The sequence below is a fragment of the Rana temporaria genome, chromosome 5 (assembly GCF_905171775.1).
Source record: "Rana temporaria chromosome 5, aRanTem1.1, whole genome shotgun sequence".
In the NCBI taxonomy this organism is placed as follows: domain Eukaryota; kingdom Metazoa; phylum Chordata; class Amphibia; order Anura; family Ranidae; genus Rana; species Rana temporaria.
The window spans coordinates 377,146,105-377,170,540 of NC_053493.1; the positions used below are offsets into that span (position 1 = coordinate 377,146,105).

At 40.8% G+C, this 24,436-nt stretch overlaps 1 protein-coding gene across 1 annotated transcript in view; it reads left to right on the top strand.

Moving 5' to 3' along the window:
* LOC120941315 (fibrocystin-L-like) overlaps positions 1 to 24,436 on the top strand; it is a 319,487-nt gene that overhangs the window by 27,084 nt on the left and 267,967 nt on the right. Inside the window, exons 5-13 of the mRNA XM_040354640.1 lie at positions 5,557 to 5,683; positions 9,184 to 9,232; positions 13,219 to 13,312; positions 14,511 to 14,564; positions 16,217 to 16,290; positions 16,375 to 16,417; positions 17,321 to 17,391; positions 17,478 to 17,588; positions 22,875 to 22,964. Coding sequence (XP_040210574.1) covers positions 5,557 to 5,683; positions 9,184 to 9,232; positions 13,219 to 13,312; positions 14,511 to 14,564; positions 16,217 to 16,290; positions 16,375 to 16,417; positions 17,321 to 17,391; positions 17,478 to 17,588; positions 22,875 to 22,964 — 713 coding nt within the window. The remainder of the gene's footprint in view (positions 1 to 5,556; positions 5,684 to 9,183; positions 9,233 to 13,218; positions 13,313 to 14,510; positions 14,565 to 16,216; positions 16,291 to 16,374; positions 16,418 to 17,320; positions 17,392 to 17,477; positions 17,589 to 22,874; positions 22,965 to 24,436) is intronic.

Sequence of the window (24,436 nt, forward strand, 5' to 3'; positions counted from 1 at the left end):
TGCGTTAGACAGAGTGCTTTAAAAGTGATTCTGTCTTTTACTGGTAACCAGTGAAGGGATCTCAGTGAAGGTGAGATTGATTCCCAAGGTTTTTTCCCAGTTACAAGTCTAGCGGCCGTATTTTGAACGACTTGTAGACGAGCGATTTGGTACTTGGGGAGTCCGAGGTAAAGGGCATTTGCATAGTCCACTCTTGAGTTTACAATAGCTTCCACCACGACCGCTATGTCTTCCTTGGGAATAAAAGGAGAAAGTCTGCGTAGTAGGCGCAGCAGATGGTGAGATCCGCTGACTACTGACCCTATTTGTGCGTCCAATGTCATGTGAGAGTCAAAGATGACCCCCAGACTTTTGACTTTGGCGCTAGAGGTGATGATTTTGCCCAGAATGGGCGGGGGGATCCAAGTTGTTGTAGGTTGATTCATACGCTTGGCGTGAAACAGGAGAAGTTCTGTTTTCTCTCCGTTGAGTTTAAGATAACTCTTTGTCATCCAGTCCTCTATCAAAGAGAGGCATGTCTCTAGATTGAGGTGATGATCCTTTTTATTGCAAATGCGGAAATATAGTTGGGTGTCGTCTGCATATGAGTGGTAGAGCAGTTTTTGACTGCTAATAATCTCAAAAAGAGGGCGAAGATAGATGTTGAATAACACCGGCGACAGGGGGGATCCTTGAGGGACTCCGCACGATAATGTGCGTTTCTCAGAAGTGAAAGGTCCTAACTTCACTATTTGCGATCGGTTTTCCAAAAAAGAGGAGAACCAAGATAAATCGCCTTCTCCGACTCTGGCTACTTTAGCTAGCCAAGTCAATAAAAGCTTGTGGTCTACTGTGTCGAAGGCTGCGCTTAGGTCCAACAGAACCAGAAGACAAGATTCTCCTTTGTCTGCGGCCTCGAGAGCGTCGTCCCATATTTTGAGCAATGCGGTTTCTGTCCCGTGTCCAGGCCGGAATCCCGATTGAAATGGATCAAGTAGGTTGTGGGTATCTAGATGCTGTTGCAGCTGTTGTACCACTACTTTTTCCATTACCTTTGAGAGTACATTTAGGCCTGTTATTGGACGACGGTGGAGTGGGTCCTTGGGGTCCAGGTTGGGTTTCTTCAAGATGGGTCGAATTATACCCTCCTTCAACTGGGAGGGCACTATGCCTTCCCTAAAGGATTGGTTGATAAGCTGCGTGATAGGAGGTGCCAAGATGTCGGCGCATTCCTTCAGCAGTTTAGTGGGGATGATATCATTCGGTGCGGTGCTGTTACGCAGAGTACCGATGATATTTTTAGTGGCATGGATAGAGATAGGTTCCAGCGTGAACTTACCTGGTTGTGGTGAATTACTGCAGGTATTGTGTAAATCATTACGGGGAGGGTTGAGGGGGGAATTATTTTGCTGAATGCTTTGTCGGATCCCCTCGATTTTATTAATGAAGTAATCCGACAATTCACTGCAAAATTCTTGTGAGTCCGAATTGGGGGCTTCAAGACATCCTGGATTCATGGTCTGAGTGACCAATTTGAAGAGTTCGCGTGGGCGATTAAGGGCGCTGTTGATAGCCTCGGAAAAATAGTTTTTCTTGGCTTTGAAGATTTCCTTGTGGTATTTTCTTGTTGTTGCTTTGTAGACAATGAGGTTCTCATCTGAAGAGCTTCTTTTCCAGGCGGCTTCTGCCCTTCTACACTCTTGCTTCAGTAATGCCAGTTGGTTGTTGAACCAGCTGGAGTTATTTTTCCGGATGCAGGTTTTACGTTTCGGCGCTATTAAGTCGGCTGACTGTAATAGAGCTGTGTTTATGGTATCCAGCGTTTCTTCAGCCGTTTGATGCGGCTGAATTGTATTTATTTTTTTCCTTAACGTGGCTTTGAAGAGTTCCGAGTGGAGCTTCTTCTGACATCTAGTCCAGTGTGTTGTCACTAGATTTGATGTTTTAGTTAAGGGTGGCAAATCGGAAATAATGAATTTAATTGCATGGTGATCTGTCCATGGCAATGGTTCATTTTCCAAGATTTTTATTTCCAGATCTTGTCTGAAAATAAGATCGAGTGTGTGACCTGAAGCATGTGTGGGCCCACATACTAGTTGTTGTAGCCCTAATCCTTCGAAATGATCAATGCAGGCGTCGGCAACAGTGGAGGCGATCGGGTCCTCTCTCGTGCTAGGTATGGAGACGAGTGAGGGGAAGATGGCCCCCACCCGTCTCCATACCATAGCAGGGCGGAAGCGACTTTAAAACGTCACTTCTGCCCATAGCCATTTTTTTGTCATTTTCTCAAGAGCAATAATTCTAGCCCTAGACCTCCTCTGTAACTCAAAACATGCACTCTGTAGAGTTTTTTAAACATCACCTATGGAGATTTTTTAGAGTAAAAGTTTGTCGCCATTTCAGGAGCGGGGGCAATTTTGAAGCGTGACATGTTGGGTATCATTTACTCGGCGTAACATTATCTTTCACAATATGAAAAAAAAATTGGGCTAACTTTACTGTTATCTTATTTTTTTATTCAAAAATGTGATTTTTTTTCTAAAAAAAGGGCGCTTTTGAGACCGCTGCGCCAATATGGTGTGACAAAGTATTGCAATGACCGTCATTTTATTCTCTAGGGTGTTAGAAAAAAAAAGTATAATGTTTGGGGGTTCTAAGTAATTTTCTGAAAATCCCGGCTATGCTGCTTATCAAGTGTTTCACTGAGGCTTTAATTGCTAGGGTGGGCGGTGTTGTGCAGCCATGGCACTTCAGACAAGTTTATTTACTGTAAGTGTGGGAGATTAGCCTGGCTCTGTAGCCACTGACGAAGTCCTGCCCATAATGTAACACGTAAGGGGGAAGGAGCCACACATGACGTCACCCGTGGCCATCTTACAGGATTATATATGTATACACAAAGTGCTCGTTTGTGTACTTGTGACAAGGGCCAGAATTGTAAGTTTTTTTACATTTATTGAATAAATGATTACAGTAAAACCTTGGTTTGCAAGCATAATTCGTTCCGGAAGCATGCTTGTAATCCAAAGCACTTGTATATCAAAGCGTATTTTCCCATAAGAAATAATGGAAACTCAAATGATTCTTTCCACAACCATTTACTGTATTCATAAGCACTTCAGTCTATAGTCCATAGAAAAAGATTATAGCAATGTGATAAGGTGTAACCATAAAATGTCCATCCACAAATGGCAGGATCCCCAAAGGGATTAGAAGCAAAATCTAGCAGGAGATACACAGTATAAAAGAGAAGAGAGGTGCCTCTAAGCAATATGGTTACATTTAATGAAGGTACAACATTTAGCAACTCACATGGTTGATGATTAAAAGAGGCACATCTAAGTATTTAGGCATCCGGTGTAAAGCTGTCAACATAGACCGCCCTCCTCATCGCCAGCTTTCACCAATGTCAGTTTGCAATCGTGACCGGGAAGACTACCCTGCAGTAGAGCGATCTGAAAGCGAGACTTGAACCACTCGTGGAAGGGACGACATCAATGGTGGTGCAGAGGACGGTCTATTTGGACAGCTTTCCCCCGGATGCCTGTATACTTAGATGTGCCTGTTTTAATCATCAACCATGTGAGTTTCTAAATGTATATATATATTTTAAACTCACTTGTGACACTTATATCAAGACATCGCTTGTATATCAAGTCAAAATGTATTAAAAAATGTTGCTTGTCTTGCAAAATACTCTCAAACCAAGGTTTTACTGTATATAACAGAGAGCACTAGATTCTTTATTTTTGCTTTGATATCGATGTCCACAATCCCACAGAAGAATTGAACATCTCGGATCCACTCAGACCATTGGGAGACTATTAGATCCCTTCATGGGAATGCTTGTTTGACCATCCTGTCATGGTTCTAAGGTGAGTAGCCATCTGAGTGTAAAAAAAGAAGAGAACAGAGGGCGCCTCCTGGTTAAGCGTTATAAAGCTTTAATAAGGAGGTGAACCTCCTATGTCGGACCGTCCATGTAGCAAGGAGAACCAGCTGGTACGGAGGACTAGTTGGAAACGAGACCTGAAGCGCAGCGTGAGCCGCGGTGACGTCACTGTGGTGCGACGACGTTTCGAAGCAGGCGCTTGCCAATGACTAAGCGCGCTCCTTTCTCAAGGACTTATAACCTGTACAGCGGACTTTTCCACTAATGTGTTACTGTTTTGTAGCGCCACAACTTCCATCTTTTGTATCTGAGTATAAGGTGGAGGTGCTGCACATTATATAACATCTGCATGTTCAATCTAGAGACACCACTTTGCACCATTCGGGATCTTTTCCATTATCTTTTTTATGAACTTTTTACGGAAAGTTATTTGGACTTTCTCTTATATAGATATATTATAAGATTTATACTATTTAGACAACTTGTAAACAACACTTCACAGGTGATGTTCACCCTGAGCTCTCACCTAGATAGCTGTCCTTCTTATCCATCTTCTTAGAGAGCAGCCTATGATTGGTATGTTGTGTGCAGAAACTCAGTATAAAATGACTAATGCCGCGTACACACCATCACTTTATGTGATGGAAAAAAACGACATTTTCTGTGAAGTAAAAAACAACAATTTTCAAAAACGACGTTCCCTACACACCATCGTTTTTTCGCAATGCTCTAGCAAAGCGAGGTTACGTTCACCACTTTTTTCCATTGAAGCTTGCTTCATAACTAGCTTCTGGGCATGCGCGGGTTTAAAAACGTTTTTTGCTACACACGGTCAATTTTTGTGAAACAAAAAACAACGTTTTGAAAAACGACACATAAAATTGAAGCATGCTTCAATTTTTTTTTTGTAGTTTTTCACAAGACTTAAAACAACGTTTTCCCCCACACACACGGTCATTTAAATTGACGTTTTTAAAAATGTTGTTTTTTTTTCATCACATAAATTGATGGTGTGTACGCGGCATTACACTAGGGCCATGAGCACATCGGTGTGCTGAGGTTTGGTTGCAGCACAATTTCATGAGCTTCCATTGATCCATTCCCATTCTATTAGACTGCGTTTTCATGAAAGCCTATCAAAGTGTTGCATGCTGCATCTTTGAAGCACTTACAGAAAATGCACCATCTAAAAGAAGTCAATGGGAAACGCATGTAGAACACGGATACAATTGCGCTGTGTCCAAACCACAGTGCACCAGTGTAAACACAGCGTAACTGAATTTAAAACAATCACAACTTTGACTATTTTCTTCTTTTTTAAAATTTGTATCTAGATGGAGAGGACCGGATTTAAAAGATGTATTTTCAGATCATTACAATTGCCTTTAAAATGACTGTTCTTTAAAAGCGCTTCTACCCTTACGACTCGTTCACACATGCCGCAGTGCTTGCCGTTCCTCAGAAACCCTCAAAATGCAGACCCACCACCTACCAACCTCGTGCATTGCGGCAAGGTCTTATTCACTAGTCATTTAATATCATGTAATATTTGCCATGGCATGTGTACAGCTCCGTGCAGCTACACTCTTGTGTTTAGGTGGATAGCGAGGGAACTGTAAAACTGTAGCACTTTCCAATTTACTTTTGCTCATAAATATTGAAGAGTGTTACTTTCTCCCATACAGGCCTATGCCGGCAGATTACTACATGGTGAGAGTGAGTGTAGATGGAATACCTGTTGACATCAGCAACATTTGCGAAGGCTACTACCAGTATTCGTGGTCGATATATTATTCATCATGCAAGTTCCAGGTATGTGGACCAAAATGTTACCTATGTTTTGTTTGCTGAATCTGGTTCATGAACAGTGTGCCTCTCCCCCGACTGTCATTGTGAAGTGAAGTCATTGATTGAGCACATTGGATATATAGATGACAGAGGAATTTCTTTTATCCCTATTATTTAGTCTGCTTTTATTCATTGGGGTAATTTTCATACCGATAATAAGGAGAAGCAAAACTGTATTCATAAATCTGTTACAATAGGGGTTTAATGTAGTTAGTATGGCTCCCTCTGGCTGCATGGTGCAGGTATACTTCTTAAAGCGGGGGTTCACCCTAAAAAAAAAAAAACTGTTCTATCCAGCATACTGCTGACATCAACAGTATGCTGGATTTTTTTTTTTTCGGTCTGTACTTACCTTTTTCCGTAATTTTCACCCGGCTCCGGGTTCTCGCTCCCCCGGGGGGGGGGGAACGTTCCTAAGCTCTGCATAGATGAGTGACGTGCGCGTCATCGCCTTAAAATATCCGAGTGGGACTCTGCACTTTACGGCGCCTGTGCAGTCAGCTCTACACGGCAGGCGCAGGCGCCATATAGCGCCATAAAGAGCCGAGACCCCGTCGGATATTTTCGGAAGGCGATGACGCGCACGTCAATCATCTATGCAGAGCTCCCCGTCGGGGAAAAGGAGCGGCACGTCCACTCCCCGCAAGGACGAAGACCGGGAAGTGCGGCTGAAGACAGGTAAGTGTACACAAAAAAAATTTGACAACGCTAGAAGCCTTTATTAAGGCTAGAGATAGGTTAGGGAAAACATTTATTTTAGGGTGAACCCCCGCTTTAACATTAATGACAAATCAGATGACACTTCATTATGGTTCCTAAGTCATGGTAATATTCTAACTCTTCTTTAATAGCCTTTTCTTATGCTGTCACAATGGGTCACACTTGTTGCTATATCCCTATTAGAAAAATTAATGGACTGCTAGCCCAGAATGTAAGATCAAGGGCCAGGCTGCAAGCCCAGATAAGGGTCTGGTAGGGATTTTGGGGGGGGGGGCACATGGGGTTCCCCTCCAAATCCATGCCAGGCTCAAAGGGCCTGATATAGACTGGGGGAGACCCCATGCAATTTTTTTCCTTATTTTGTCAATAGCCAAGTGTCATTTTAAATGGGTATTGACTCTTTTTTGTTTTCTATAGAAATATAATTTTTGCTGCAGCATGTTTTATGCATGCCACAGTTGCGTCACTTTACAGGCACATTAAGGGGACCCCTCAGGCTCAAAATTTAAAGGAATTTTTCATTTTTATTGTTGCACTTTAAGCATAATTAAAATCACTGTTCCTGGAAAAACAATTGTTTTTAATTGATAATTGTTAAATGTTTTTTATTGGTACATATTTCCCAGGACAGTGTCCAGACCGGCATACCCCTTTTATGGCCAACTGCCTGCATATGAGGCCTTGTACACACGCCCGGGGAACTCGTCGTAAAAGACACATCGTTTTCCTTGACGAGTTCCTTGTTAGGCTTGTTGAGAATCTTGACAAGCTTTCTTTGCGTACACACTGTCAAGACAAAATCTCGTCGTTCTCAAACGCGGTGACGTACAACACGTACTACGGCACTATAAAGGGGAAGTTCGATTCCACTGGCACAACCCTTGGGGCTGCTTTTGCTAATCTCATGTTACTGCGTGTTAAGTAAAAGATTGGTAAGAGACGATTCGTGCTTTTCAGTCTGTTACAGCGTGACAAATGCTATCTCCATTATGAACGCTACTTTTACCGAAGGAGCGCTCCCGTCTCATACTTTATTCTGAGCATGTGCGGGTTTCTAAGCATACACACAAGCGTATTTCTCGTCGAAAACCAGCCCGACGAGGAACACAACGAGGAAATTGAGACTCCCGACGAGGAAAAAGAGAACTTGTTCTCTTTTTTTCTCATCGAGTTCCATGACCGTTTTCCTTGGCAAAAAAGCTCTGCCACCAAGTTTCTTGATGGATTCTGTTGAGGAAAATGGTTGTGTGTACGAGGCCTGAGCCTTCAAAATGGGCATTATTGATTTTTCCTTTTTCGGCTCCCATAGACTTCAATGGGGTTTGTCGTTCAGGTTAGAACATTTCCCCTGTTTGGGAGTTCTGCTGCAAACCAAAAAGGGGGGTGTTCAGCCCATCCTCATCAGAGGGGTCATCCTACTAAAAATAGTTTGAATATGCTTTAGCTGTTGACTTTTAGAGCCCTTTCACATTGTGCCGCCTCCAGCGTCGGCGGTAAAACACTGCTATTGTTAGTGGCGCTTTACCGTTGGATTTGCGGCGCTATTCGGCTGCTAGCAGGTCGATTTAAACCCCCCACTAGCGGCCTAAAAAGGGTTAAAACTGCCCCGCAAACTGCCACTGCATCAGTGTTTTGCCAGCGGCACAGCGGCGCTGCCCATTGATGCCCAAGACTTTACCTCTCCTAATGCAGCCCAAAGAAGCTGCTGGCAGGACTTTTTATGACGCCCTGCCAGCACACTGCTCCAGTGTGAAAGCCCTCGGGCTTTCACACTGGATTGTGAGGAGCAGCTGTTTTAAGGCGCTTTGCAGGCGCTATTTTTAACGCTATAGTGTCTGCAAAACGCCCTCAGTGTGAAAGGGGTCTTAACAAAAGGACTTCACCGATCTTTGGGTCCCCGACACCGGCATGTCTGGTTGAAAAAAAGACACCAGTAGATCTAGTTCAACCAATACACAAGCTTAACAGCTGGCTTCCCACTGTACATGTGTGTAACAGTGCCCTCAACCTTTGCCTGGACAACACACATGCGAATTTCGGAACATTTCCTGGCCAGAATCTGCACAGTGGCAGGTAGGTGGTGATTGTACACTGCAGGTTATGTGGCAGCAATAACTAACTTATACAAGCAGCTCAGCCCTTAGATCTGGTGAGCCTTCAAACCACGCATAGAGACTGTGGAGTGCTTCTGTCGCACTCACAGCTGGTGGTAAGCATGATGCCTCCAGCATGGTGTCACTCCTTTCCCCAGCATGATGTCAGCAGTGCAACCGCTGACATCATGGCAGCAACACAGTGGGTCACCCAAACAGGAACCCTGTGACAGGATCAGAAGCCGACAATGACATGGACATGACTTCATGGCAGTTATTTTAAATTATAATTCTTCTTAGTGTGCAGGTTGTGTCAGAGCATAGTGGGCCCCAACCCCCTCGGGGCCCGTGTCCCGACACACATTTCACCCATGGAGGATATGCCACTTGATTCAAGTTAATTTGTTCTAAACTCCAACTCTTCTTTGATCACACTCTGTAATCTGTAGTGAAGTATATTCTTCCAGCACAGGTTTGCAAATTACAGATTTGTGTTCTTGCTGATTTTGAGAATATGATATACAGTATGAACTCCTAATTCAAATATATGTTGTGATTATCCTGATATAATAATACTACTTACTAAGGTTTATTTTGTATGTCCTGGAGCAATTATTAATAGGTAATCTTTTTCATTTTCAGACTGATCAGTCCTTTACCCCTGCTATAAATAGCATATCACCTTTAACTGGACCACCAGGTATGTAACACAATGTTAAAATACGATTTTAGTTTATCATGATAAATATATTTATTTTTCGGAGAGATAAGAATATGTAACAGGGATGCAAATTTTAATCAGCCCCTGGCTCTGCTATAATCCCACTTTGGAGACTTGTGTCATTCTAAAACAATAACTAAAGAGAACCTGCCACCAATGGAATATGGTTCAAGCTCCAGGGCTGTCATATTTACTTCACTAGTTAAAAAAGACACCACGCTAGAAGAACTATGCGTATGTTAAATGTCCCAACATCTATAATACACATGCCTGTTCCAGATCTCAATATTAGTGTAAAAAGATAAGGATGAACCTTTAAAACTAGTTGGAAGCAGCAAATCCTTTTTTTGCATTCTGACTTACTTTAAGGGCCAGTTCACACCAGACGCAGTTCCGTGTGATTTTTTCTGCACAACATGCACGCACAGTGTTTTCCATGTATTCCAATGGCTCTAGTTCACACCATGCAGTCAGTTTCTGCACCGGAAAGGTCACATGATACACAGGGTCCATTCTCCCAGTATTTTACTTTTATGTTACAATTTCACTTACATCTACAGAATGCAAAGGCACACCTTGCCTCTCCTCAGTACCATATGAATGAGATGTACATGCAGTCTTATCAATGCAACATAATTATGTATTTCACAGCAGTATCATTGAGTTGCCTGAACTACATATGCATGAATTTAACCACCTCCCTATTGCCACATTGTTAAAAAAAAATGACACAGAGCTGAATGTATATTCCTATAGTGCCTTTTCTAAACAGCACAGCAGAAAACACACCTAGGTGGCAAATGAGCTCAATAAATGTGTATGACCGAATTGTCATTAGACAGCTCAGATCACAAACATAATGTACAGAGCAAGTCAGTTGTGGCTCTGTACCTTGCGATTGCTGTTATGGCCAATCACAGTGATCATGAGTGTAACACTACAGTGTTTATGTGAGAGAGCCCTCCCCGTTCTACAACAACCGAATGAATAAATTCATGAATTATTCATTGGTAAGAGATCATCGTCAATATTAAATTTAGGTATGCATTTGATGTGGGATTGTTTTTAACCCTTTCAGCCTCCATTCCTTTACATCTCATCTACATTCTGTCTTTGTAGTGACCTGCACATTAACTACTTCACCTCTCTTATCCCACATATTAACTGCCTCATCTCCATCCTCCCAATGTATGTGTCCAGTACATTAACTGCCTTCACCTCCTTCTACCTCTGTGTATAAGCTGTGCATTAATGAGGTACTAGTGCAGTATCTAGTGCACCATTACCAAGCTCCATGTTTTAAAGGCTTCCGAACCTAACATTAATATTTCAGTTGTGTGTAGGTATGTAGGCTGTATCACCTCTTATTCCAAACACACTGGTAATGAAATTTGTGCCAAGTTTCCAGGCTCATCTGCTGCCACTATTTCAAATTGGTTTCCAGTAATTTGTTTGCATTTGACTGATATTTTGAAAAATGCAGCAAGGGGCGTGAGACTCTGTGGCAGGAGAGCATAGCATGGAATTTAGGTAGGTAAGTCTGCCTGGTGTCTGCTCCCAAAACTAAAATATCGATCTGGCAGTATAGCTTTTAAGCAGAACACTCTTATTAACATTATTTATTATTAAAGAAGAGCTTAGTTGACAACATATAGGTTAAGAAACCATTGTGGGACATAGTCAAGAGTAACAACAAATTGTACAAGACAAGATGCACAACAAAGTGTAAACAATTTAGGACTGGAGGTGCGAAAAGGTATTCAGAACTGTGTGTGCCAGGCAATAGAACACATTACTTCAGGGACAGATGATCTCATTACCTAGGTAGCTAAAGGATCTCCTAGTGGGTTAAGTATGATATATGTCAATAGGGTGCCTAAGGTTAAGGAGATCCAACTTCCGCTCAATCCATGATAGGTTATAGTAGCACTGTTGGCACAACTTGCACCCTGTATGTATAAGTTTCTGAATGGCCTAGTCAAAGTATTGACTAGGCAAAATAAAAAAGCAATCAGGAATCGGGATAGAAAAAATAAGAGTAGGGAGAGGAAGGGGTAAGGGGAGGGGGTAGGGGGGTTTTGAGTACTAGCCTAGGGGTTTGTCAATAAGAGGGTCAGATCGATTTTGTGGGTAGAGCCATGGGGGAAATCACGGCAGTAGAAGGCTGTCATCAAAATGTGGGGGTAGAAAGTGGTGTATACAAGGTTGCCACAATTTTGGTGTAATATTGGATCCTGTCTAGGAAGATCGCCTCAAATTTGGTATGGATCAAAGCCTTAGTGATTCTGTTTCCACAATATTGAGAGAGCTAGTTTTCCGATGGTCTGCTAGGCGACTGTGGTTATCTGTAGGAATAGTTTGTGTTCAACCCGTGTTAAGTTGTGTGGTTATATATTCAGAAGGGCCGAGAGAGGATCTGGAGGTAGTTTTGTAGCCATTAGGGTAGAGATTATCTTGTATATTTCAGCCCAAAAGAATTGTACTATGGGGCAGGTCCACCAGATATGAAGGTGGGAACCTATTTCATCACAGCACGATAGCATTTGGGCAAATAAATATGTATGTGTCTGGCAAGTCTAGCGGAAACCAGATACCAGTAAGGGCTTTATAATTAGCCTCTATGGCTACTATATTCTGCCCAAATCTCTGGCCATGTTATAACTTATTTGCTCTGGGGTGATCTCCAGGTCGCATTCCTATGTAAGTTGGTGGAGGGGAATTTGGCTTAGTCAATATTTGGGAATAGAGTTGTAAAATGAGGCCTGGGGCATGGGGTTTTTTTTTGCAGGTGTGTTCAAATACAGTTAGATGATGGAATTGTTCTGAATTGGGCAGAATATGTGATTCTTGAAGGGTGGGAAAAGTTTTGAAGGCAGAGTTTGTGGCAAATCATGGAGGCGCAGAAGATAAGCAGAACACCTTTAACGTCTTTATTTCCCTAAAAGATTGTAGCAAAAAATTAGAGCAACTTGGGGTGTCTACTTTCCAAAAAGTGGTGTTGGTGGTGTTCGTACTCTCCTGTCATTTTTCTTTTATCAGACAGTAGTAACTCTGATGGCTATAACATATCACTAAAAGAGAGCTTTATTTGGCTTAAAAAATAGCTCTAAAATTAATTTGGTTATACTGCAGCTCCGAAACCCTCAGCACAGAATGTATGCAGTGGCAAGGGGTAATGAGGTGTGCAAAAGGGTCCAATGATGCCAATTGTATATAGGGGTTCTATTGTTAAGGGAGGGATCTATTGTTGCTAGGGGGTGGGGCTTATGTTACTGGAGGTCAATTGTTGCTGGGAGAGATCTACTGTTAAGAGAGGTCTATTGTTGCTGGCTGCTGAAGGGACGATTAATGCTAGAAAAGGGAGGAAGGAACAAACCTGAGGACTTTTTAGGTGTCAATTCAGAAAATAGATTACAATTGATAAAATGTAATAAATTGCATCATAGCAATAAAACATGGCAAAAAAATCCTTAATATATCATTTGTTATATTCAAGGCATATACAGACACTACCACTCTACATGTTTCGCTTCAAAAAGCTTCATAAGGAGATTCAGGTGTACTGTATTATATGCTATAAATGACAAAGAGACAGGAATGAGTTACATGATGTTTTGGACAGAATATTGCATCTATCAAATTATTGGCATACAATAGTATACATATTGATTTTTTTCAAAAATATCAATATTAGCAGAAAGTAGTTTTGAAGTAGTATGAAAATTGTAGATACAGATGGACCTCCCAGATATTTTTTTAGACCTAGATTTGGTAAAATGGACAAAGGGGATCCTAATTAGTTTCAGTAGACTTCTACTGAAACTATTTAGGACTTACTTTGTCGATTTTAACATAATGCCAGTTAAATTGGTCACCTTCACAATAAACCATTTGTGTAAAGAAAAAGTTGACTAATGCTCCAAATTTATCATAGTGAATGACAGAATGTTGCTTTTCTTTTGCAGGTTCCATGATCACCATTGTTGGAAAAATGTTTACTGATGTCTATGGCAGTAATACTGCTTTGAGCTCCAATGGGAAAAATGCCAGGGTGCTAAGGCAAGAATTATCTTTTCATTCATAACCCACATTCATAAAGCCTATTAATGCTACTATAGACAATTGTAAGAGCTGGAAATTGGCAGCGTGGTTAAAAATCAATTCCGTACAAAGTGCTTTACGGGTAGAAGGGTGCAGGTTTCTCTTCCAAACCAAGTTTCCCTGCTGCTTGGACCCCAAAGGAATTTTTTTTCTCTCATCTATCAAGCGACTGACAGAGAGAGAGCTCAGCACTCTGACACCGGTCAATTCCATATTTTTTTCAATAGAAAATTCAGTAAAGACAGGGGGAGATTTTAGCCCTTTAGCCTCAGATGCAGTACTATTGAAGCCCTGTTGAGGGATCAAATCCCATTCAATGCTACTGAAAATGAATAACTTCAGTTTGTAAATAGTTACGTATTATGTAGCAGATTCTGTTACATTTTTCTGAAATATTAGAGGGTGATTGATACAAAATTTCAAAAATTTCAATAATGAAATAGATTGATTTGGTTGATTTTTCTGCTCCAACCAATTATTCCCTTTTTTGATTGACTACATATTGAACCACCAACTGTGGTTATTTCTAAAAGTTAGAGTTCTTAAATAATAAAACAGTTCTTAGTAATAAAATATACTGAAATAATAAGTGTGTGATTATTTGTGTTTGAACAGAACTAGCCTGATGAGACCACTGTAGATAGCAAAGATTGGGTGAAATTCAAAAACAAAGTTAAACCTAAGCCAACTTTTGGCGTCATCATGAACCAATGAAAGATTAGAATAGTGCTCAAACTCCCCATACATTTGTATTTATTTTGATTACCTTGTTTCCTATTAACATTTTTGATTAAGCATCATGGATCCAATATACAGCATGAGAAAGTTATTGACAATAGAGAAAACAGTTGTCCCAAATAATAGGTAATTTGACATGCCATGTAATAGAAACATAATCTAGCATGTATAAAATATAAAGTAGGGAAAACAAATACATAAAAGACACAAATACTATCCAGGGTTGTCAGTCAAAAACATTACCATGTTCAAACCAGGGGTCCCATTCTTTACTATAATATGGCATGGAATTGCGAATAGTTTGAAAAAGGTTTTCAACCCGACTGATATTGACCTGGCAAAGGGGAATTAGGGCAGATTTCCAATGTAAAGCTATACATTCTTTCAGATTTTAACATCACCTCTTGCTATATTACAGAGTTTATGTCGGAGGAATGCCATGTTTGTTGCTAGAACCCAATTCTGATAAACTGTAAGTACTTTGCCACAGCAGATTTATAGCATGAAAGAAATTGTATTATTAGGAATATGGTATAAAATTTCCAAAATAAATTAGGCAGTTTTGAAGAAACTCAAATTGGATTGGAATGGGACTTTAGCACATTTTGCTTAGTACATTTTTGTTTAGCCCACAGGAACCTGTCCCTACAATAAAGGGGCTAGTTGGTTGTGTTTTCTCCCTAGGCTAAAGGTTTCCAGTTCACTGTGGTCTTGGTCGCTGTTGATCGAGGAACAAGAAGTTTGAGAAATTCTCACCAAAGTGAGCAAAATCCTGCCTTAAGCTGGACATACTGTACATGGTTCCGTTTTTTTTTTTTTTTTTCAGCCAACAGGCTGAATGAAAAAAATATGAACCAATTTCCCCATCCACACATTCGAGGTGGATGGGGAAATCCTCCCCGCTACCTTATTGTATTTTGAGAACAGTGGGACTCCTCCGCTGGCAGAATACACCCTGCTGATCAAGCGGCTTTTATCTGACAGGGAGGGTGAACAAACACAGTTCTGTTCAACTGCAGAGGCCATGCATGGAATGAAATTTGACCAGTCCCTGATGAACCAGCTGAAATTTCGAACCATCTATGTCCACCTTCAGGCCCTGTACACACGACCAGTTTCCTCGGCAGAATTCAGCTTCCGACCGAGTTTCTGGCTGAATTCTGCCGAGAAACCCGGCCGTGTGTACACTTTCGGCCGAGGAAGCCGACGAGGAGCTCGGCGAGGAAATAGAGAACATGTTCTCTAATTCCTCGTTGTTCTATGGGAGCTCTCGCCCCGCCGAGCTCCTCGGCGGCTTCAGTGCTGAACTGGCCGAGGAACTCGATGTGTTTGGCACGTCGAGTTCCTCGGCCGTGTGTACGAGGCCTTAGACAGTTATCATCACAACTAGAGTCCTCACTGGAAAACTTCCAAGCAGATTTAACAGTAGGAAAGAATCTACTATGATGGTGACATATCAGAATGTAAAAATGTCCCTTACTTTCAGTACCAATAACCATGGTGATCAGGACAAATTAATACATAATGAGTCTCCCCAGAGGGAACACAGACAGCAATAAATACCGGCTCTGATAAAAGTCTAATAGTATGACACTTAAAAAACAATAAACAACATACTTACTGTCTCATGCAGTCCAACTAATTCTTGCATTCTTCTGAGCTTTTCCTACTGCCGTGTCTTTTTATTTACTGGCATATTGTGATTTTGCAGTTTTTCCTCATTTTCTTAGCTGGCTTCTTTGAATACATCCACCATATCCTGGACATGTGCATCCAGCGCTGTAGCAAGGGAAATCATTTCATTTACTTACACGCCTCGGGTGATATAGCAACTACTGTCTGAGGAGGGAGGAAATATCTCAAAGGGTTTATTCCCTGAAGACTCCTGGGATATATGACATTTATATCCCTGGAGTCATTGGGCAGTACAGTGTGCATGATTCTCGCATAGGTCAGAAAGAAAAAAAATAAAGAAACAGTGAAAGTTAAAAGAGACATTTGATATATATGGATTGGCAAAAAAAGGGGTAAAGATTAATATTATTTAATGAGAAAGAGGATAAATAACATAACAAGCCTTGCTTAGCTGAGCACAGAAATGCAGCTTTTTATTTCCTTCTGTAGGTATGGATTACAACTGGACAATCCGAATAGTGACTATGGTTCCATTATATGCCATAGTACAAGCACCTATGTTGGTAAGTTGCAGATTAATGTGAGTTTTTCTTGTTGAATGCATTTAGACAAGCAGGTTTAACCAATGTTAATTTTTTTTTGTACAGGCCATCACAATATCAGCTTTATTTTGGATGGCAGTTATGGACGGTGAGTTATACTCTACAAAACCAGGGCTTTTTTTCAGGGGGAACTTGGGGGAACTCAGTTCCACCACCTCTGGCTCAGACCATTTGGTGCCTGCTCACCACAATCACTTGTAAACACAGAAGTCTGGTTTCTGTGTTTACAAGTGACAGCTTTGTAACCCCCCGAACTCTGCACTCTGTATGTTATGCAATTCTGGTATTTAATGCCCCTTTAAGACCCTTCTACTGTTTGTGAAATCTGAACGGGTCTTGGTTGAGTTCCTGCACCTATTTTCTGAGAAAAAAAGCTCTGTACATAACACATTGCATCTCACATATCCTTCAAGAGAGAGTGCTGCATATCAGCACTATCAGCTCTATTCAAGGTACTGCTTTCATCATCTGAGATTGGGGATAGTAGGAACTGAATTCCAAGTATGAAATAAATGCCTGATCCAGCCAAAATGGGCAGATTGGAAGACTAGCTCCTAACAGCTTTGGGATGCCCTAAGGTTTAAATGGAAGTTATGGGAGTGTCACTGATCAAAACCTGAAAAAAGCATTGTCTGCCAAGCAATCCACGATCCTGGGTGATTTGTAATAATTTTTCTCACAGCAGAATGCTGATTGAACTGTATAGCATACAGAGAGCAATTATAGAGCATGCATATACATATGTTTATGAAATATAATAATGAAAATATGGTAGAGATTTAAAAAATCATAAATCCTTGTTATAAACGAGTATGTTTCTAAACTACACAAATGTTTCCTCTGTAATTTAGCAAAGTACTAGTTGTCTTGACACAAGCATAACTGTCTAAATGTTTTCATGAGTAGGTCAAGATGATAGACCTGTATAGATTATTTATGACACAGCAGGTAGATCTTACGTGGCCCTAAGGGACTTTTTCCTACATTACAGGAGTTTACCAAGTCTGTCTACATACTATGTGTCTGCTCTCAATAAAATCAGCATGTTCCAGACCTACACAGGTAAGAAAAATTATAATTTACCCCTTTTATTAACCCTTTATTTTAAAACAAAACAAAGAACGTCTTTCCTGTATTCTATCTTCCAGAGATAACCGTGATTTTCCCTGATTCTGGAAGCGTGCAAGGAGGCACAGTAATTACAATCAAAGGGCAGTTTTTTGATGAGACTGACTTTCCAGCCCGAGTCCTTGTAGGAGGTAAGTTCTAGTTATTAGGTTAACAGGAACAGAGATTTAAAAATGCTGTTGTATGGGCAACACAGACTAATGTAATTGTGCCCTTGACACTATTTTACCAGCACTGCAATGCATCATGCACGCAAACATGCATGTTGACAGTTATGTACTATAACACCAGGTCTAAATTGAAGTGAATTATGGGCCAGCATTGACCACCAATATCACCCTACGGTGAACCAGTATTAAGAAAAGACAAAACTACCCTTGTGTGCTGTGTAGTAATGAGATGCCAGTCTCTTTACTTACTCTTTTTGATCTTGTCCAAGCCAATCCCCATTGTCTCCTTTGCTGGGATCCTATACACATGCTAACCATACTCAACAGGAATGGTCTATGTTTATATTCTGCACACCCCATTCAATACAACAGTACACAGGCCTGGCAACTAGTTATTCCAAGACCCCAAGCATTATGTTGTTGGAGGGACTGAGAGCAGGCATCTATACCCAATACTGGACAGGAGAGGGGTGGAGATATATAACAACAACAAAAGGAGAAAGGAGGGTTTAAAGCTGAGATCCAGGTTTACTTTTATTTTAAAAAGTTAATTTGGGTCAAACTGGCCCGGTCAAACTACTGGCCTTTACTAAATGATGCAGCTGCTGTCAGCGCTGTATAAATTGTGTAGCCCTCTTCCTTTTTTTTGAAGGGGGGGGGGGGGGGTTTGAGTAATGACCCTCTCCAATAGGATATTGCAATACACCTGATCTGCATCATTTTTTTAGGAACTATGATGTGGCACTGAAACACAGAGTCAGCCAATCTACTCTGTGCTTTAGTCTCTCCCTAATAGTTTCTAATCAGACCTGCAACTTGACCTGTAAGCTAATGATCCCAAAGTGGCCGTCAGGTGCCTGACCTGGATCAGCTGGCTGGTTATAAAGCCCTAAGCTAAAACTAGGTATAGAATCCCAGACCAGATGGGACAGGGTTAACTGGAATAATGGGAGCCCCATATAAACTATATTGCAAGGAACAGGTTCCCCTACCAACATACTAGAAGGTGATGAGTACATGTAGAGTAACACAGACCTAACTATCTGGTACTGTGCATGAGAAATAATAGCAAAGACAGGTCACAGATACTCTGTCTGTCACATGGATTTAGATATACACCTAGCAGTCACAATTAAACTATTAGATCATAGGATGACTAAGTAAAGGGTACTCCACTCTGTCACCAGTAGTGTGCTAAACCTCCACCTCCTTTATGCACTCACCAGATGGCTAAAATGCAATTGCATGCATAGTAACTACCATCAGAGTGAGTCCGGATAGTTTGTTTTATTTCATTCCATGTGGTATTTATTTATATTGAGCAATTTTAACCACAATAAACCACTGCACTATATACTCCATTTCTGGGCCCCATGGTGTGAGCTTTCTCACTTAGGAGATTAATACTATTGCCTGGGAATTGGAATGCTGAGAATTGCCTGGTGAGACAGAATTAGCTACTATACATGCCACTGTATTTCAGCCGTCTGGTGAGTGCATAAAGGAGGTGGAGGTTTTGCATACAATTGGTGACAGAGTGGAGTACCCTTATACTTTGGGAACTTTGTATGCACTATATGATGGAGAGTGTAAAGTAGTAAAGAGTGTACAGCTTGTATAACAGTGTAAAGTTTGCTGTCCCCTCAAAATAACTCAACACACAGAAGAGCCGAGAAGCCAGCGCATTCTCGACACAGGACTTTCGAGGGCTCAGGTAAGTAAATCGGGGCTGGGGGGCCAGAAAGAATCTGATGTTTTTTCACCTTAATGCATAGGATGCATTAAGGTGAAAAAACAGAAAGGTTTACAACCCCTTTAATGTCTAAACTGCTGGCAACAAAAGTGAGTACACCCCTAAGTGGAGATGTCCAAATTGGGCCCTATTAGACATTTTCGCTCCCTGGTGTCATGTGACTCGTTAGTGTTACAAGGTTTAAGGTGGGAATGGGGAGCAGGTGTGTTAAATTTGGTATTATCTCTCTCACTCTCTCATACTGGTCACTGGAAGTTCAACATGGCACCTCATGGCAAAGAACTCTCTGAGGATCTGAAAAAAAGAATTGTTGCTCTAGATAAAGATGGCCTGGGCTATAAGAAGATTGCCAAAATCCTGAAAATGAGCTGCAGCATGGTGGCCAAGACCATACAGCGGTTTATCAGGACAGGTTACACTCAGAACAGGCCTCGCCATGGTCGACCAAGTTGAGTGCACGTAATCAGCGCCATATCTAGAGATTGTCTTTTGGAAATAGATGTATTAGTGCTGCTAGCATTGCAGCCGATGTTGAAGGGGTGGGGGGTCAGCCTGTCAGTGCTGAGACCATATGCCACACACTGCATCAAATTGGTCTGCATGGCTGTTGTCCCAGAAGGAAGCCTCTTCTAAAGATGATGCATAAGAAGGCCTGCAAACAGTTTGCTGAAGACAAGCAGACTAAAGACATGGATTACTGGGACCATATCCTGTGGTCTGATGAGACCAAGATAAACTTATTTGGTTCAGATAGTGTCAAGTGTGTGGCGGCAACCAGGTGAGGAGTTCAAAGACAAGTGTGTCTTGCCTACAGTCAAGCATGGTGGTGGGAGTTTCATGGTCTGGGCTGCATGAGTGTTGCTGGCACTGGGGAGCTACAGCCCATTGAGGGAACAATGAATACCAACATGTACTGTGACATACTGAAGCAGAGCGTGATCCACTCCCTTCGGAGACTGGGCCACAGTATTTCAACAAGATAACGACCCAAAACACACAACCACTGCCTTGCTAAAAAAAAATAAGGGTAAAGGTGATGGACTGTATATGGAAAATTGGAAAGAAACTGCGCTAAATACTAGACAAACAAGAAAGAAAGAAAGAAAGAAAGAAAGAAAAACTGCAATGAAATCACAGTCTATTCAATCCGAGAGCTGCGATTACCATGTAAACAATAGATACAAAAAACAATCCGTGAAAAAAATATAAAGCGTGCTACCTCTAAACCATGTTAAACTCACAAAACACACAAATCACAAAACACACAAAACGATGTGATATGTATTGATATAAATCATAAACTATGTGGTATATGATGGTATATATAAATCACTAATATACCAAAAAACAAGAGAGGTTGATAGCCACTAGAGGGCACTATATAGCACTCTCAAGTCCCTCAATAACCGTGATACCGTGATAAATGAACATCAAAACATTTTTTTTTAGATCATATCATTAGATCAATAAATATTAACCAAAAATAAAAATATATATAGACATATAAATAAAACAAATATTGTAGCAATAAAGTCCATAAATGTTTAACACATGAAATGCCAAATGCCCGTGCTTTGTGCCAAATTCCAAAATCAGTTGAAAACGTGTCTAAAGAAAAGTGATGTATCCTCCACCAAAATATAGATTGGCTCCTTACCAAATCGCCATGATCCCTTATGACAGGGGATCATGAACAGCATATAATAGGTAGTCGCTCCCAGTCTTGCAGTTCAGACAGATACGATCCTTAACATTGGGTCTCATCCACAAGTGATTAAACTTCACCAACATCAATGCCCACCATGTAAAAAACAGCTCCACATAGCGCATTAAATTAGTAAAAAAAAAAAGATTTATTAAAAGTTGTGTTGCACTTACAAACATGCAGTAAAAAAAGCCTGTCCACCTGCCCCTGGAAGAAGTAATATTTTACGAAACGGACATAGGGCGTCGTCACCCAAGAGCTCCAAACGTTCCCCCAGTGGACGGGTGTCTGGGAATTTGTGTACCGGCCGGCACATCAGATTCGAGGCATTTTTTACTGCATGTTTGTAAGTGCAGCACAACTTTTAATAAATCCTTTTTTTTACTCATTTAATGTGCTATGTGGAGCTGTTATTGTTTTTTACATGGTGGGCATTGATGTTGGTGAAGTGTAATCACTTGTGGATGAGACCCAATGTTAAGGATCGTATCTGTCTGAACTGCAAGACTGGGAGCGACTACCTATTATATGCTGTTCATGATACCCTGTCACAAGGGATCATGGCGATTTAGTAAGGAGCCAATCTATATTTTGGTGGAGGATACATCACTTTTCTTTGGACACGTTTTCAACTGATTTTGGAATTTGGCACAGAGCACAGGTGTTTCACATTTCATGTGTTAAACATTTATGGACTTTATTGCTACAATATTTGTTTTATTTATATGTCTATATATATTTTTATTTTTTGTTAATATTTATTGATCTAATGATATGATCTAACATTTTTTTGATGTTCATTTATCACTGTTTCACTGTTATTGAGGGACTTTTTTGATAGTGCCCTCTAGTGGCTATCAACCTCTCTTGTTGTTTGGTATATTAGTGATTTATATATACCATCATATACCACATAGTTTATGATTTATATCAATATATATCACATCGTTTTGTGTGTTTTGTGATTCAAACATTTGTTTCACATGGTTTAGAGGTAGCGGGATTTATATTTTTTTCAAAGGTGATGGACTGGCCAAGCATGTCTCCAGACCCAAACCATATTGAGCATATGTGGGGCATCCTCAAACGGAAGGTGGAGGAGCACAAGGTTTAACATCCACCAGCTCTGTGATGTCGTCGTGGAGGAGTGGAAGAGGACTCCAGTGGCAACCTGTGAAGCTCTGGTGAACTCCATGCTCATAAGGGTTTAGGCAGTGCTAGAAAATAATGGTGGCCACACAAAATATTGAGACTTTGGGCCCAATTTGGACATTTTCACTTAGGGGTGTACTCACTTTTGTTGCCAGCGGTTTAGACATTAATGGTGTGTTGAGTTATTTTTAGGGGACAGCAAATTTACACTGTTATACAAGCTGTACATTTACTACTTTACATTGTAGCAAAGTGTCATTTCTTTAGTGTTGTCACATGAAAAGATATAATAAAATATTTACAACAATTTGAGGAGTGTACTTACTTTTGTGAGATACTGCATCTGCACTAATAGCACTTTATAAGAGAGTCCAGTGGGGAGAGAGAGACAGGGCAGCATTGCTGCTCTTGGGCACAGCGCTGGATCAAGATTGGGCTCAGGTAAGTATTTAAGGGTGCAGGGCAGAGCTGCACCTAAAAGGTTTTTCTACCTTAATGCAAAAAATTAAGGTAAAAAAACCTTAAGACTTTACAACAAATTTAAGTATATCAACCCCAATTTATCATTCATGTGTTATAACAGAACTCCAGTATGAAATAAAGATATGTTACACTTTTCATTGTATTTTGGTTGTAGGTCAGGAATGTCAAGTTATCAGTCTGAATGATACAACAATCCTTTGCATGTCACCGCCAAAGCCACCTGTGCTTCCTTTGCGCTTTCCAGGTATGTAATTTACATATGTAAACTATTAAGGAAAAAAAACAAACCTTAGCAGGTTAACATCAGACACGAGTTTCAAAGGTTTAAGGTCTTCAAAAAAGCACTGTAAATAGATATACTGCTTTCAATTGTTTTTACAAAACACAAAAAAAGAAGAAAAAGAGGAATTTATTGAAAAGAGATATTGGGGTTGATTTACTAAAACTGGAGAATATAAAATCTGATGCAGCTCTGCATAGAAACCAATCAGTCTCCAGGTTTTATTGTCACAGCTAAGCTGAAGAAGCTGAAGTTAGAAGCTGATTGGCTACCATGCACAGCTGCACCAGATTTTGCACTCTCCAGTTTTAGTAAATCAACCCCATTGATTTACCCTAGCTTCACCGATGTGCGTTTCTGCAGGCCACATTTGCGCGGGAACAGGGTAAAAAATTGGCACAACTAGGACAATTTAAAATGGTGAATAAAATTATGTATGAATATCAACAATAGTTTATGGGAGATTAATGGCTCATAAGAGTCCCTTTCCCAATTGGAGCAGTAAGATGGGGCACACAAGTTAAAATTGTTCAGAATAGAGGAGTATAATATGGAAATGAGGCCCTATGTTGTGGGGGACGTTCAACATCTGGTCTCAAACATCGTTGCGGTCATGGACCAATCATGTTTTTTTGTCAGGGATTCCTGCAGGTAGCGAATTTGGAGGTAATGAAATTTCTCTGTCTGGAGTCTGGAATATCATATGTATGTTTAAGATATTGGAAGGTGACGATTGTCCGGGGGGACAGTAAGGATCGAAACGTCGTCAAGCCCCTACTGGGCCACCAGTGATAGCTCTTGGGATTTTCCAAACCCTGGGGGGAATATTTCAAGGAGAAGAACATGTAGCAATATAAGGTTGGCTGAATATTTTATAGAGTCTCATACCACAAGGGTGTGAGATAGAACAGGGTTTAGAGGTTTAGAGCCCAGTTGTGGTAGAAGTCAAGGTAAAGAAGAGAGTGGGACCGGGTCAGTATCTATTACATCAATGAGAGGTGCGGCCTTTTCTGCAAATAATTGTGCTAGATGAGCTACCTGAGCCGCTTTGTAGTAATAAGTAGGGATGAGCTTCGAGTTCGAGTCGAACTCATGTTGGACTCGAACATTGCTTGTTCGCCGAACAGAAAACAATTTTGGTGTTCATGGCAAATTCGAAAAGCCGCAGAACACCCTGGAAAAGTCTATGGGAGAAATCTAACGTGCTAATTTTAAAGGCTTATATGCAAGTTACAAAAAGAAGAAAAAGTGCGCTTATCAAGTAAAAATATACATAGCCGCAAACTCAAATGTTTATACAAACAAAAGTGAACAATAGAAAAATGGTGGAGTTGCGCTAACAAATATAATAGTGGTGTGTATCCCGTAATCAAGGGAATAAATCAAAAAAATATCCAGTGATAAAAAAGAAAAAATTATGATAAAATATTTTTCTC